This window comes from Mus musculus, chromosome 13 (assembly GCF_000001635.26).
Source record: "Mus musculus strain C57BL/6J chromosome 13, GRCm38.p6 C57BL/6J".
Lineage (NCBI taxonomy): Eukaryota > Metazoa > Chordata > Mammalia > Rodentia > Muridae > Mus > Mus musculus.
This window is the reverse complement of record NC_000079.6, coordinates 25,095,298-25,111,397: the sequence shown is the minus strand read 5'-3', so window position 1 is coordinate 25,111,397 and position 16,100 is coordinate 25,095,298. Positions and strand designations below refer to the sequence as shown.

The 16,100-nt window shown below is 43.5% G+C and overlaps 1 protein-coding gene across 6 annotated transcripts in view; it reads right to left on the bottom strand.

Moving 5' to 3' along the window:
• Positions 1-16,100, bottom strand: part of Dcdc2a (doublecortin domain containing 2a) — a 155,434-nt gene that overhangs the window by 99,309 nt on the left and 40,025 nt on the right. For all 6 annotated transcript variants that reach the window (XM_011244294.3, XM_006516604.3, XM_011244291.2 and 3 more), the window contains 4 exons: positions 8,989-9,065; positions 8,746-8,877; positions 3,661-3,807; positions 1,277-1,331 (listed from right to left, as the gene is read on the bottom strand). In XM_011244294.3, coding sequence (XP_011242596.1) covers positions 1,277-1,331; positions 3,661-3,807; positions 8,746-8,877; positions 8,989-9,065 — 411 coding nt within the window. The remainder of the gene's footprint in view (positions 1-1,276; positions 1,332-3,660; positions 3,808-8,745; positions 8,878-8,988; positions 9,066-16,100) is intronic.

The window sequence follows — 16,100 nt, the reverse complement described above, 5'->3', positions numbered from 1 at the left end:
ACACTAGGATTCAAGGGCACTGCTCCAGTTCTCTTCTCTTGGTGTTCGTATACCGGGTACTCAGTGTCGGGCAGTTCACAACCTCCCAAGCGGCTTGCTTTCTTCCCCCGAGAGTGTGAAGACTATGGAAGGCAAGAGCTTCCATAAGTGGTAAGTGGTGCCGTTTCCGGGAATGAGTGTGAAGTCCAATGATAGGAACACAAAACTATCTTTCTCTTTTGTTAAGAATGTCATGAAATAAAATAGTGGGGAAAGATAAGTACACGCCACTAGGAGACAATATCACTGCTCAGCAGGCACTTACAGCACACCAGAACACAACCGCTGACCAGCTCATCGGAGAGGGATAGGAATGCAGAGCAGTTCTGATCACTCCTACTGAAGCCCCTGAGAGATCAGATATCCCTGAGTCAGAAAGACCTACTGCTGCAGCACTCTGTAACAAAGTGGGCTTCACCTCAGGGCAGCTAGGGATGGGGCAGGGCTAGGAGATGTGCAGCCATGCACAGTGGAAGTTTGGGGGGAGGTGCTGCATGCAGGCTGGAGGTTAGGGCTGAGCTGGAGTATACAGGGGAGGTCACGTGATGAGCTGCAGTGCACCATGGAGGTTAGGGCTGAGCTGGAGTATACAGGGGAGGTCATGTGATGAGCTGCAGTGCACCATGGAGGTTAGGGCTGAGCTGGAGTATACAGGAGGTCACGTGATGAGCTGCAGTGCACCATGGAGGTTAGAGGTAGCTGCAGACTGAACTGTCAGCAGATGAACAATCCATTGCAGACTCTAGTTCCCGCATCCCAGGCACATGGCCAGTGCTTGCTCAGTGAAGGAATGACCAGGAAAAGCTTCTGCAGTGGAACTAAGCATTTAGGATGGGTCTTCATTTTTAAGATCTTAACTGTACAGAGAAGTACAACCGAGGGTCACCATCTTCTTACCTAAAGTCCCTTTTCGGTCTTTGATAGACACAGGAGACAGGACTACGGAAGCACCACGGTGACCTCGTGAGGACCTCACAGCTGTACGAAGTACTACTCAGCCCACAACCACAACATACACTGCCTCATATCCACACAAGGAAAGGGTTTTGATTCTATATTCTCAAAGCATTGGCTCTTGTTTAGGATTTCAGTCATGGCATTGAAGCTCTCACAATGTTTCAGGTAGTTGCTTATATGCCACTAGGAGCTAAGACCTATTCTTTCGGAATTAATTGAAACCCAGAGGATGGCTCTACAGAGAGACAGAGCACTAACGAGGAAAGCTGCTGATACTTACGCTCCCTTTAGACTTCCTGGATCCAACCATGGGAGGTAGTGAAGACGCTTTCTGACTGTGAAAACAAATTGCAATTTGGACATCTGAATATTGCTCACAAATAAAGCATGATGTATGACAATCATTCTAACCTGCTATCACCACCCTGTCCACGGACCCTGTGATTAGTCCAAAATTAAATAAAATCTCAAAATTCCATTCTAAATTATTCCTAATAGTTTCCTGAATATGGCCTGACTTGATGCTTATAAACTTTTAATACAAGTTTTTTTCATAATTTAATTCAAATTTCCAAACTTTCTATTATAGATAAAAAATAAACATTTCTGAAACTAAGTGACAACCATGCCAGATGAAGTGAAAAGCAGTGCATCTGTTGGGCGTGGTGGGTGTGGTGGCACCATCTATTCATCCCAGCCCTAAGGAAGTAATCTCAGGTATCAAGGGTTCAAGGCTGGCCAAGGTTGTACAAGATCACTCTGCCTCAAAATCAATAATAATTACAACACTGACCACAAATAATGTAAAAATAAAGTGTATTGTGTACACCTGAGATGGAAAAGAAAGAAAATCATGGGATTTATATTGAGAGAGTTTTTTAAACTAGTCAGTTATCACCAAAAAGGAAAAGAAGGAGGATGGAGAAGAAGAGGAAGATACTCTTTTCTTAAGTTTCAGATGTCTATGTCATTAGAAAAAAAAATCACCTGAAATAGTCTCCAAAAATACGGAGGCATGTCTATAATGGTGAACCTTAATAATGTGTATGAGAGAGGCCAATGAGCCTCAGTTTTTGCATGACCATCAAGTACCCATGCTGCTCCCAGAGTGCTGACCAGCATTGCTAAGCACAGGTTGTTCAAGGATTGGATTTCATGGATTAGGTAATCAACAACCGGTCTCCTGGCCAAGAACTCTAACGTTCATGAAGGCCTGGGCCGTTGCATAGTCCCAACACCCCTGAAATTTTACTGTTACTCTCTAGAAGCCTAAGCAAATCTCCATGAGCCTCACAGGATACAAATTAATAGGAACACACTGGTGTCCTCTGCAGAGGACAACCATAAAAGGCAATTTCAAGAGCCAAGAGGCCCCGAACTCAGCGCAGAACAACAGAGATGGATCCCAGGTATCTGCCACTGGCTCAAGACTCTGCAGCACAGATGTTAGGCTATGCATGACACCCTTGAAAAGGGTATCTCCAAGAGAAAAAAATTGTAATACATCATGTGTAACTGAGGTTCAAGCCTTGCTGAAGAGACATCTCAGTGGATAAAGTACTTGTGATACTTGAAGACTATAGTTTGGGTTTCCAGCACCCACTGAAATACTGGGTGGTCACAGAGACTGGCTTGTAATCTCAGGGCTCAAGAGGCAGAGATAAGGAATCCCTAAAACAAGCTACCTTAAACTGAATCAGCAAGCTGTGGGTTTGAGAGACTTTGTCTCAAAGGATAAAACAGGAAACAACCAAGAAAGACACTTGACGTTAACCTCTGACTTTCACATACCATGTGCAAGCACACACACACACACACACACACACACACACACACAGTCTTATACTTAGCCTCCTTATCTTTGCCAGTACAATTATATTGCTTTCGTATTTTATGGCTTTTAAAGAGGACGGAGGGAGTGTAAGCCAGATGAGGTTTACCTCCTGGGATGAATCCCTGTCATCCCAGAAATCAGAGGTGGAAGCAGAAAGAGCATGGGTTCAAGGATAGTTTAGGATACATAACCAATTAGAGACCTTTCTGGGCTACAAAATACCCTGTTCTATAAATACATACATACATACATACATACATACATACATACATACATGTGTAAGCTACTGTAAATTTCTATCCAGACCAACTGAAAACTTGCTTGTTCTGACTGCACTGTTGGACTCTAAAGCTGTCTGTGAGATTTACACAGAGAGTTCATGGCCCATCATTTTCTTCACAAGAATGGAGCTTTGTATTTAATTTAAATTTGGTACAATACAAGGTGCTGAGTCTTTTACAAATTCCATCAGCACATTTTATGCAAGTTTTCAGTCATGAATGCTGCCATTTCTAGCTGATGAATGAGACTCTTGGCTACAGAAAATACTTTTTTGTTTGATTTTGATAGAGGCTGGCCTTGAACTCACTCCATGGCTAAGGATGACCTTACCTTCCTGATACTCCTCTGTGCTGGGAATACCACATACACCATCTTACCTTGCATCATTACACACGTGTTTACATGTTCCACATGCAAGGGAGCACATGAGATAGTGGCCTCTCTACCCCACTGCCCGCTCTTGCTCCCCCCACCCCTTTACACTGATGTCGCCCCACAAGTCAACAGTAACTAAGGCTGAGAGCGTTTGAGCAAAGACGAGGACTTACCCGTAAGGCCTTCTCATTGCTGACTTGTCAAAAAGTAACTCACTGTACGGTAGTCTCTTAAACTTATCTCTGCCGACGGCCACATAGAACTGCCCATTCTCCAGTTCTGCTCCACTCTCAACCAGCTTTCCTTCTAACGTATATAGCCTGTTGAAACACCACGTCAACAATTAGAACCTCCACGGCATTTAGAGAGCTGCTTAGAATCATAACTAAGGTACTGCCTCCTTGATGGGGCTCACCAGTTACTCTTCCAATCACTGGTTCTGAAGTCAATAGATTGGCCAGGAACTGCCCTTCATACTGGAGATCTGGGCATGGTCTTTGCTGAACAGGGGCCTGGCACCACAGAGACCCTTTCTGGTACCATAGAAACTTGTACAGAATGTATTTGTTCTCCTTGGTTATTATTTAGGGGTAGGGCAAGCATGTGCCACATCACGACTAAGGATAGAAAAGGCAGCCGTCAAGACTTGGCTCTCTCCTTCCAGGAGTGACACTTGGGTCTTCAGGCTTATGCGAGTAAGTGCCTTCACCCACTGAGCCACCTCAGCAGCCCCAGGTCATGGTGTTTAACTCAAGCTTGGCTTCCATAGAAGATTTTCTGAGTGATGTTTTATCAACACTGTGTATGTGTATTTTCTCGGGATACTCATATGCCAGTAAGTGTCCTGCCCCATTCTCGGTTAAGGATAGCCTCTGGCCAAGGTACTACAGCCAAACACATAGAAGTGGGTCAGTAAAAAAGAGGTGAGAGGGAAGCAGGGCAGGAGCAAGGCAGCACTAATGACGCAGAACTGCATAGCACACATGCCTCTGCCTCCTTTTTTTAGCCATGCCTAAGCAGGAGAGTGAGCACGATTGTCCCAGAGCCGTGGGGTTCACAGAGCCTCCTTTACTGTAAAACTGCTGCTGTTGCTGCAATTAATATGTCACTTATTATAAGAATACTGATTTTTTTTACTAGATGGTTTAAATTATTTACAGACTTTTTTTAAAAGAGGAGAGTAGGCCACTAGAAAACTAAACTATGATGATAATGCAATTTTTAAGATTATAAACAAGAGTAGTTGTAAGTTTTCACTTAAATTTTTCAAATGTCTTATATTACATAGTAAGGTGAATAACAATAATAAAAACCTTCTAATGCTAGGGAAGTTGAGGTGAGAACATCGTGAGTTCAAGGCTAGCCTGGGCTACACAGTGAGTTCCAGGCTGGCTAGCCAGGACTACAGACCTTGTCTCAAAGACGTTAAAAAAAAAAAAATCCATTGATATCAGCTTAGCCATATCAGAAGAGCCAAGAACACTGAAAATATCCACAAAAGCCATGAGAGGTAGTAGAACTAGTCAGCATACAGATGCTAACATCTTTGTATAATGCGGTATCTCTAAGTCTGTATAAATAGCAGCACAAACCAGATTTCTGCTTGACCTGCTGCACTGAGACCCCCAATCCCAAGCAAAAGTGCCGTAGCCAGTCCTGGACAGGGAAGCTGTCCTGTCCATCAGAGAGTGCCCAGCAGCACCCCACCCTTTCCCCTGTCCATCATAGGGTGCCCAGCAGCACCCCACCCTTCCCCCTGTCCATCATAGGGTGCCCAGCAGCACCCCACCCTTCCCCCTGTCCATCATAGGGTGCCCAGCAGCACCCCACACTTTCCCCTGTCCATCAGAGGGTGCCCAGCAGCACCCCACCCTTCCCCCTGTTTATTGTAGGGTGCCCAGCACCTGACTCTGTCCTCTAAATGGGCTTGTTCACATGCCCAGTTGTGCTTACCAAAAAAGGCTCCAGACACAGATGCATATCTCCTGGAAGCAAAAATCACCTGGCTGAGACACACTGGCCAAGAGCCAGACAGCCAGACATTCTTCACCCTCATTCCTCCAAAATAGATTCAAATCAGCAGTTAACTGTTACACTAGAAATTAAAAGGCAGTGTAGTTATGGACCCCAGGACCTCCCAGCCAAGAGCTGGCTGGTTTAGCCTGCAGGTAGATAAAGCCACTGAGGAAATTCCAACCTGTGACTCATTATGTTTCATGAATGTAGCCCTTATTGACCTATTTCCTTCTGTTGCCTCAAAGCACAAGAATCATGAAAAGGGGGCTGAGCCAGTCTCTGTGGATGCTATTGGTAAATTAATATACTGATGCATAACAGAAAGGCATACTGACTTTCTTCTACTAAATGAATATACTGATGAATAACACTAAGACATACTGATATTAAGTCAATACACTGATGCATAACAGAAAGACTTATCAGTGTTCTATTAGGGGAAAGTGCAAAGTGAGTGGCGCCAAGTCTACCATTGAATTAACAATTAAGCTTCGCAGTTGGATATATTAGCTCACACCTGAGATCGCAGCACTCAGGAGAGACAGGAGTACAGAATAAGTTCCAAAGCAGCCAAAGTGAATCCCTATTTTAAGAAATCAAAATTTTAATTTCTCTAAATATTCAACTGTATGGGAAACGAGTGGTTTTTTTTATTTCTGTTAGTGCTTTCATATCTACTTACTTCTACCTAAGAGTTTGTTCATGTTTATGAGAAGAGACACTTAGACAAGAAACTTTATGGTGTGTACAATTTATATTACTTGTTTGGGAAGTCAGCACTTATGTAGATGTCAAAACATAAACCTATATTTTCTTTAAAAACTATGCACAATTAGTCATGTTGACTCCCTACTGATAAGGTTTAAATAAAAGTTAAAAAGCACAAGGTGAAACAACATAAAATTATTTTTATAGTCCCAGAGCCAGGAAGATTGGGGCTGGAGATAAAATTAGTGAACACAGAGAAAGACTGAAAACTCAAGATATTTATATACAAAAGTAAAATGCAAACTGGAAACACATTTGAAACTTACACACACACAAAGGGCCAACTTCTCTAAACATACAGTGCTGCTGAAAACCAATAGGGCAACTGTGTAAGGAGCATGACAGGTTGTGCAGGATGGGTGTAGGCACATGTCGTGTCTTTAGAAAGTAGCTTTGGAGCTAAGAGTGCCAGCTCCAACCAGCCTGCTCAGTTTGCCACTCAGCCATGCTACCCAGTGTCAGCGTAATCTTGGACATCTAATTTTCCTCTCTGGGTCTCATATGCCATATTTATTGAAAGATAATATTTAATTCATAAGAACACTGAGTTAATTCATTTAATATATAAAATTATTATAAAACACCTAGAATGCAAGAGGAAAAATCAACACACAATCCTGTATATCAAATAAATAAAAATCAAGAAATGATGAAAGCCACTTATGTGTGAGTGCCATATCTGTGTGTGGTATGTGCACCCGCACACACGACAGGAGGTCAGAGGGAACTGTGTGGTGTGCTGCTCTAACACTCCCTATCTTACTCCCTTGAGACAGGTCTCTCACTGAATCAGGCGCTAAGGTGACTGACATCCAGCAAGCCCCACAGCCCCTCCTGTCTCTGCCTTCTGAGTGCATGTCTTATGGGCGCTATAACCTACCTCTGAGGATGCTGCCGGTAGAGACAAAAGGATTGCTGGAGCTGGGAGCTGGCCTGGCCCTGGGCTCAAAGAACTGAAGAGGAGAGGGGTAGAGCAAGATGCAAAACACCCTCCTCTGACTTCTGTGCACACACACAGGTCATGTGTCACACACATGAGTGTGCACACACTACACACACATGCACCCACACACCACACCATGCACACAGTACACATAAGAAAGAAAGGAGGGAGAGGAGGAGGGAAGATGGTAGGAAAGAAGGAAGAAAGGGAGAGAAGAGAGAGAGGAAAAGCTGACAGTGTATATACTTGTACATGCATAGAGTATTTCTGGTTCCAATTTCTATGGTATAAAAGCTACTCAGGAAAGGAAGGGTGGATTGGAGGTCAGAGAAATAGTTTAAATTTACACTCTCATCCTGCTTGAATTTTTGTCATACATTCAGTATTATTCTCAACTAAAACAGTTTATACTTAAATTTTCAATGAAGATAAAACCATAAGATAAACATGGATTCAACTAAGGACAGGGGGTACAGTCATTTGGGAAGTTACTGTAAGCTGTGGCTGTGCTTTGTGTGCGTGCGTGCATATGTGAGTGTGTGTGTGTGAGTGTGAGTGAGTGTGTGTGTGTGTGTGTGTGTGTGTGTGTGTGTGTGATGTGTGCATCCAACAGGCAAGAATGTGTTCACTGTGCAGTTTCCTTCCTTCAGGAAGGATAAAGAGAAGACAGGCACTGAGGAAAGTGTTTGGGATTTGAGGGGTATGAATGTGTATTTGTGTGTCCCTGCATGTATGTACTATGTATGTATTCTCAATATATTCTTACATCTATGTCTCTCATACCACTATATGTTATTTATCCTTTAGCTGACAAAGAGATCATTTCAAGGCCAGGTGGATGGCTCCGTTACTAGAGGTGCTTGCCACCAAGCCTGACAACTTGACTTTCCACCAGAAGGCCCACATGGTAGGAGTGAAGCAACTTCCAAAAGTTGTCCTCTGATCACTACGTGTGCACTGTAGCCCATACATGCCCCCAACACCCACACATAAATAAGTAAGTAAATAAATGTAAAGTTTTGAGACAATTTCATAGGCTACACCGTAGTTTAGATGTCCATTTAATTCCACTGAAATGCTTTTGGCTTTAATTTAGATAACCTCACCTATCTCACCTGTTTCCGCCGTAAGACTGCCTGTTCTTCCTAGCATCTGCCTGAGACAGGCAGTCGGAACCTCGGAATGAACAGCCCTGCCTCTTCCGGGAAAAGAAAGTTAACTATGAAACAAGAGGCTGCTCCGGCTAAGAAGTCCTTCTCCCTTAAAGTGGGATGGTGCTTGCTTATGACTCCACACTAAAATACCAAGGGCAGGTAACGTTTCCTGATGTGTTCCAGCATGCCAAGTACTGTTGGGAAGAGCCCCACTGAAGTCTCGTGGTATATCATAGTCTTCATAGAAAGAAACGGAAGCACTGTAACTTAGCGGAATTGGCCAAACGTCAAATCTAGGGGTCAGTGACTTCAGAGCCTTTGGGGACATCTTCGAGGATTCCCAAACCGTCCCCCTGTGGGAAGATGTAACAACGCACCTGTGGACAGCCCCACTCCGGAGAGTTATCTTTTCTGTGACCATTTGTAGTACATGATCCCACTGATTTAAAGCTTTTTTAGGGATGAGGAGGCGAGAAGCCGGGCTTATGAGGTCTCCATTTGCAATCAAGCTGTGAGGGGAAAAGAAAAGAGGAATGTATCTGAAACAGTCATGCTCATCACATTCAAATTCCCAACCCCCAAGGAAGTACACAGCCAATTAATCCTGCCCTCCAACTTACAAAATGGTGCAGGGCTCGTGCAGCGACTTCCTGAAGCGGGCGGACACGTTGATCCTGCTGTGAATGACAGGTTTCACCTTCAAAAGCAAAGGGAAAGAGATCGAAAGCTCCCGATGGGGAAACAGGATGTTCTCTGTTACACTGAAATCACTACGGCAATGCCATCTTGTTCTGACTCCACTTTGTGTTTGCCTAGATAGTTCTCAGCCCTGTACCTCACTCCGCACAAAGGCAAAAAACATTTGAGATTTCCATGGCCTTGACCATGGTCCGGATGTACTAACCAAAGTAATTAAACTAGGAGAAAAGCATAAGCCAAAAGTAGCTGGCATTAGCCCTGACAGCGCGCACCTGCAGATAGGAACCTAGGATAACTGAGGGGCTTCACCCAGTAGCTTCACCCAGTGGGCACAGATGCCAAGACCCTCAGACACACATCTGGCAGAGCTCAGAGTCCGGTGCTTCCTCTTCAAGGCCTGACTGCACTCTGCACCATGGTTTGCATCTCTCCTCAGGCAGTGGCCAGCAATAGCAACCAATGACAGTACTTAGGGTTTAGGGGTGAAGTCCCCCATTATATTAATGTGCTTTCTGTTGGTATTAGAAACACCATGACCAAAAGAAACCTGGAGAACAAAGGGTTTATTTGGCTTTTAATTCCCATTTACAGTCCATCACTTGGGGAAAGTTAGGGCAGAACTTGGAGGCAGAAACTAAAGCAAATACCGTGAAGAAATGCTGCTTAGTGGCTCGCTAGCTTGCTCTTTTACACCATCGGGACCAGCTTCTCCGGGATGGCATCACCCCCAGTGGGCTGGGCCCTCCCCTCCCAAATCAATCATTAGTCAAGAAAGTGCCCACAGGCTTGCTTACAGCCCACTCTGATGGAGACATTTTCTCAAATAAGGCTCCCTCTTCTCAGAAGACTAGTTTATGTGAAGTTGACAAAAACTATGAGTACACCCAAACATTGAAAAATTGAAAAAAGAAGAAGAAGAAGAAGAAGAAGAAGAAGAAGAAGAAGAGGAAGAGGAAGAAGAAGAAGAAGAAGAAGAAGAAGAAGAAGAAGAAGAAGAAGAAGAAGAAGAAGAAGAAGAAGAAGAAGAAGAAGAATGGCAGCAATTTTGCCTAAGAGCAGCTGTCACCTATTGTGCCCCACTGCCCAGGAAGTGCTATGCTAACTTCCATATTCTGCGCTTCTTCTCATCATCGAGCAGTGTCATTACCATAGACATCACCGCTTGAGGAAGCTGGAGCTTGGCTAATTTGCCTAAAGCACATGTAAGAAGGCACATAATTGCGGTCTGTAACACCAGCAGCATTCAAGGAGGAGGCTGAGGCAAGAAGGTTGTGAGATCAAGCCTGGGCTACAAGGTGAGGCATTGTGAGAAGAGCTGTGGGGGAACAAAGGAGAAGGGGGTGGGAGTTGAAAGAAGAGGAGAAGGAAGAGGAAAAAGGAAGAAGAAGGAGGAATGAGGAGGGGAGAGAAGAATAAAATGAAGAAGAGGAGGGAAAGAGGAGGAGGGGAGGAGCCACAACAGCAGCATTGTTAGGGAGGGGCCTGTGGGCAGCTCGCTATAGCTGGGCTCACTGCTGGCTGAAGGTTAGCCCTGAGTGATTCGGGGCAGCCTTTCCTCTAAGAAATGGTCCATGTTTAAGGAAGAATTCGGCCATTCTCCCGTGCCTGAAACAGTGCCCATGAATGCAGCTGCCACTTGTACAATAAATGTCGGTTGGAATTCAATTAAAAACTACTCTAACTTAGAATCGGGTTTTAAAACTTTTATGGTAGCAGCTTTTCCAGTTCTATTCCCACAGGTGTTGGGCTTAAATTAATACTTAGAGTGATGCTGGTGTTTTGTTTCATTTTTGTTAAGTGCTTATCACGTACCACCTGGGCCTCAACAAAGTCAAGTACCCAGAGAAACACATGGTAAAAAGGAACTGCCCCTCTCACCCCCGTTCCATAGGCACCAGGGTGGAATCAATGGTAGCAACCTTCAATAGGGTCTCTGCATGTTATCAGTGCAGATCCAGCAGACACGCAACGTTTAACCTAAGTGATGGAGGGCTGCGGCCACTCAATACTTTGCTTTCTTAACTTGGTGATCTGCTGTGGAAACTGTTTCACACTGCTACTGTGAGGGGGAGCTGCTTCCTTCACGCCTGCTGTCTGCACTGTACCCCAGAGGTGCTGTAACTCAGCCAACCTCCCCTGAAGCAGTCCTTGTGTCTCAATGTCTCCCACTCATTTGCATAAACCTATACATTTATCTACACAATCAACAATGACAACTGAGAATTTTCTGAAATAAAGAATAAGTAATTCTTTTAGATTGATGACATTTACGACAAGATCAAGTTGATCTGAAGACCTCTTCATTTGCTTAGCTCATACCATTCCATAAAAACCTAGGCTTAACACACAGATCATGCCATCTACGTGACAGGCTGGGGCTTACGTAGTCCGTAGAAGACCTTAAAGCCCTATAGCGTGTTCGATTACTCTTAGGTCTTAACAGGTTATGTGTGAAGGAAGCGCCACCCAGGTGCAGGACAGACCTTCCTGCTCTGTGCCACTGACAGTCCCTTCCTCAGAATCCTCCACCTCCAGAGCACAACTCTACTTCCTTGCAGGCAGCTCAGCTGACAGCTGCTAGGGTGCCCACAGTCTTTTTCCCCAGCACTCATTGTGTTGTACTTACTTGGTTTGCAAATTGCCAATCCCCTGTTACCTTAGGAACGCTCAGCGTTACCCAGTGTGACATAGTCAGCATGGACTATGTCAGCTGACAAGTTTTTCATGTGTATACACCTTGTCACATACTCACTTGTAGTTTAAAACCCTGTTGGGTTTTTGAATTAAAGATAAGTAACCTATATAAAGAAATGACTTTGAAGCTTTTGTCTAAATTATTTCACTTTAGTAATTTAGAGAAATAAATATATGCGGTTATAAAATAATTTTGTAACTTTATTCTGAATACAAAATTCTGAATAAATTTGAAAAACTATCATGGCGTTTGTGTGAATACTGGTTATTTTCTCCATGGTTATTTTTAGCATGGCACAGATAGTCTCTAAGGGTTCATGATTAACCACCTAAATTGAAGACTAATCTTAATTATATGCAGCTCAGTCATACTAACTAAATAGCTGCATTGTCATTTTCTAACAGACCAATCAAAGTATCTGAAAAACAAAATGATATGTCTGAATTGGAAAATCATCTAAGAACATCATATAAAGCAATTTTACTTTTTGAAAAATTATATTTTTGCTTTTGTTTTGAGACAGGTTCTTATGTTTCCTAAGTTTACCTCAAATTTGTCATACAGCCAAATTAGGCCTTGAACTACTGATCTGCCTTCCTCCCTCCTTCCCTCCTTCCCTCCTTCCCTCCCTCCCTCTCTCCCTCCCTCTACCCCTCTATCTCTCCCTTCCTCCCTCCCTATCATTTATCTGTCCCCATCTACTCTCTTTGATTTCTATTACTCATGGTCAGAATTTCCCATCTCCTCCTGTGTGTTAGGAATTTTGTCCCTTTCTAGTCCTTGGGTGGGACGTGCAAGCCTGTGGGAGGCACGGCATACTAAATTACAGCGTGTGCTGTGGAGACCCAGACCTAGCTCCTCCTCCCCAGCTGTGTGTTGCTGTACTTACTGACCTTCCTGCTCCCTCTACCCCAGCCATGTCCTTACCAACCTCTCATGACTGCTGTTTCACTCCGGTCTCCTACAAGAAGATTCATTCCCACAAACAATTAGTGATGCCCGTTTATTTGGGTCTCAGTTGCAGGTTACAAACCTGCTTAGCCTGTTCACCTGCATGACCTACCCCTGGTGTACCAGGTCTGAGTGGGTGTTGCTTACTCTGCAGCCCTGATGTACACTCCTCCAGACTCACATCATTCTCTTGCTAATACTGTTTACGTCACAGGTCAAGGAAAAGTGTATGTGCTGATAATGGAATTAATAAAAATTTAAGGACTCTTGCTCACTGTTGTCTCCCATTATCCAGAATCATAATACTGATCACCAGTAGCACATGGCCAACAACTCTCCCAGAGCTCTGGAAAGTCCCCATCCCAGAAGATTGGGTTTAATTTATTATGCATTTAGATGCATGCATGATGCACCATTTAGAAGCATGCATGATGAGTTGGTTGTGACAGCACACTCCTGTTACTCCAGGACTGGGGAGAAAGGGAGGGGAGGGAGAGGGAGGGAGGGAGGGAGGGAGGAAAGGGAGGGGGCAGGGAGGGAAATGATAGATAGATAGATAGATAGATAGATAGATAGATAGATAGATAGGTGGTAAATAGAGATGACTAGGTGATAAGTAGACAGATAACTGATAGATGAGACAGATGATAATATAAACATAGAAGACAGTTCAAAGTAGATAGATAGATAGATAGAAATAAAAGATAGATAACAGATAATTGATGAATAGATTAAAGATCAACAAATGATAGATGATAGATAGATAGATAGATAGATAGATAGATAGATAGATAGATAGAAGTTAGATAAATGGTAGATTAGATGAAATAGGTGATGTATCTGTTAATCAATCAATCAATGTGGAGAGGTTGGAATAATTCTAAGTTAACCTAAAGAGTTGCTTAGTGAGCTAATTGCGCAGCGGCAGCAGCACACCCTGGGCTGCTCCCAGGGGCTGTTAAATGGCACTTGCCACCTTTTCAACCCTGGACCAAGAAAAGCAAAGTCAGCCTAAGGACCCAAGGGAGCAAGCAGAGTGGATTCTCACAATCGGACGAGCGCTCACCTCCTGTAAAAGCCCCTTACACTGCTTAAGGGTTCCGTTTGCAATACTTTCTAAAATGCCCGGCTATTTAGAGAAACAAACGTACTAAAGTTAATCATTTGCCAAATTCAGGCCAACATGCGTTAGGTTTTAACTCTTCTTTCCTTCTGGTATATATTTTAGGGACTTTGAAAATCTTTGAGGAAACTTTGTTACTTTGCAAGCATTACCCAGCATCAAAAAGGAAACAAAGTCCCTTGCAAAATATTTAATCAATGTTTACCGTTTAAAAAAAAAAGGATAAAAAGTTTAAAGACACAAAAAATAAATAATTTACCTAGAAATCAATGTAATAAATAGACATAGCCAAGTATAAATTGTCCTAAGGAGATTTTTAAAAACCATCCAAGGATCTGGGCATGGTGACCTAAGCCTTTACTCCCAGCATTCTGCAGGTAGCAGAAGGTGGGTCTCTGTGAGTCCAAGACCAGCCTAATCTACATAGTAAGTTTCAAGCCAGCCAAATCTGTCTACACAGTGAGATTCTACAAAAAAAAAAAAAAGTGTGAAGCTCAATGTCAGAGAGTCTTGTCTGGGATACATAAGGTACTGGGCTTGATCCCTGTTACCACCCGGAAAAGAAGAGTAACAGCTGTCATCATCGTCATTCCTTATCCCAACATCACTATTTTCAATGGGATAAAAGACAGCTAAAGCCAGTGCCACAGTGAGCACACACTCCACAGGACTGAGCCTGCTCTGCTGCTGACCATGGCCCTTATAAGTGACTTCGGAAAGAACCTCTATCAGGGGATAGATAGTTCATTCTAGGAACTGTCCCTAAACTTGACAGATAAGCCATTTGTCATAAAAATGCTCAGGGTCCATGACCTGAAAAAGACACCTGAAAGGGAAAGACTTTACAGCAAGAAGTGAAGACTGTGAGCAGCCACGTCAAGACTCATAAGAAAGATGTAAGACACAGGCTCACTCCTGCTTAGAGGGAACACAATAGGAGTCAGTTGCATCTGCCAAAACGAGGAGAGCTGGAAGGCATTTATTTTTAAAAACACACAAAGTAGCTTAAGTTTCAAAGAAATCTAATTTCTAGAGATGACCTAAATTCTAAAGAGCACAAGTTCGAAGTAAGAAGAAATCTAAGACTTGCATGCCCAGGATGACAAACCTTCCGTAGCGAGTTAGCCAGAGGATGGGCTGGCATTGTAGAGAAGACAAGGATGTAATAAGGTCCACACCACCAACAAACTCTTCTGCACCTGGAGCCGACTTCAGGCGCACAGAAGTGTAACAGAAGCTAGGAGCAAGGCAAAGAAGCAGAAACAGAACCCAGTGGCAGGAAAGGCTGGAGGTAGGGCTGGGTAATAGAGTCTCCTGTGGCACACACTGTTAGCAGTTGGACCAACTGTCAAGAGACACCCCTAAATCTCCTCAGCATTAGCTTCCAAGCCCTGAGAGAAGGCCTAATTTTACTCTTGCAGGGTTTGGAAGCAGTGGTGTAGTGATGGCAGGTCAAGCTGCCTCCAGCCTGTCCTGAAGCTAGTCTCGGGCTGGGGACAACCAGCCCCTCTCCTGGCACTCATCACAGAGGCAGGGACACTTTCTTCCGAGGAAAAGTATTATGTGCTTACAGTTCCTACACATAACAGAATGGTATATAAGGTCACCTCTACACAGCAAACACTACAGAACAATTCAAACGAGGTGGGACATTGAGCCTATTGTTAAGGAAAAATAAAACAAAAACAAAAACCAAGAGCAAACCAGAGATGGCCAGAGATGTTGAGATGGGCAATAATGTTTTTACTGTAACTGTTAATAATACATTAAACAGCTTGGTGGCATAGGGATGGGTATATCAAACAAAACTCAAGCTATATGGAAAGATCTAGACCATAATTTGAAACTTCAAAAAGAAACAAATGAAAATCTAGAAACAATAAAACAGAGCATCTGAAATGAGGAATTTGTTACATAGGCTTAGCAACCTAGACACAGCAGAATATACCTGGGAAAGCATCCTGTGAAAGGGGAAATGGAGGCCCAGGGAGATGGCTTTGCTGCTAAGGGCACTGGCTGCACAAACCTGGCAGCCTGAGCCCTGGAGGCTACATGGAGAAGGAGAGAACCGACTCCATATGACTACAATAACACACACACAGACACACACACACACACACACACACACACTCAACCAATCAATAAATAACTCTAAAAAAATTAATTAGTTCCATTAATGTTATAAGAAACAAGAAATGAAATGGCATTTTAAAGCACAAAAAAGTCAAAGAATGAATAACACACCGAAAGTTGCACTGCATACC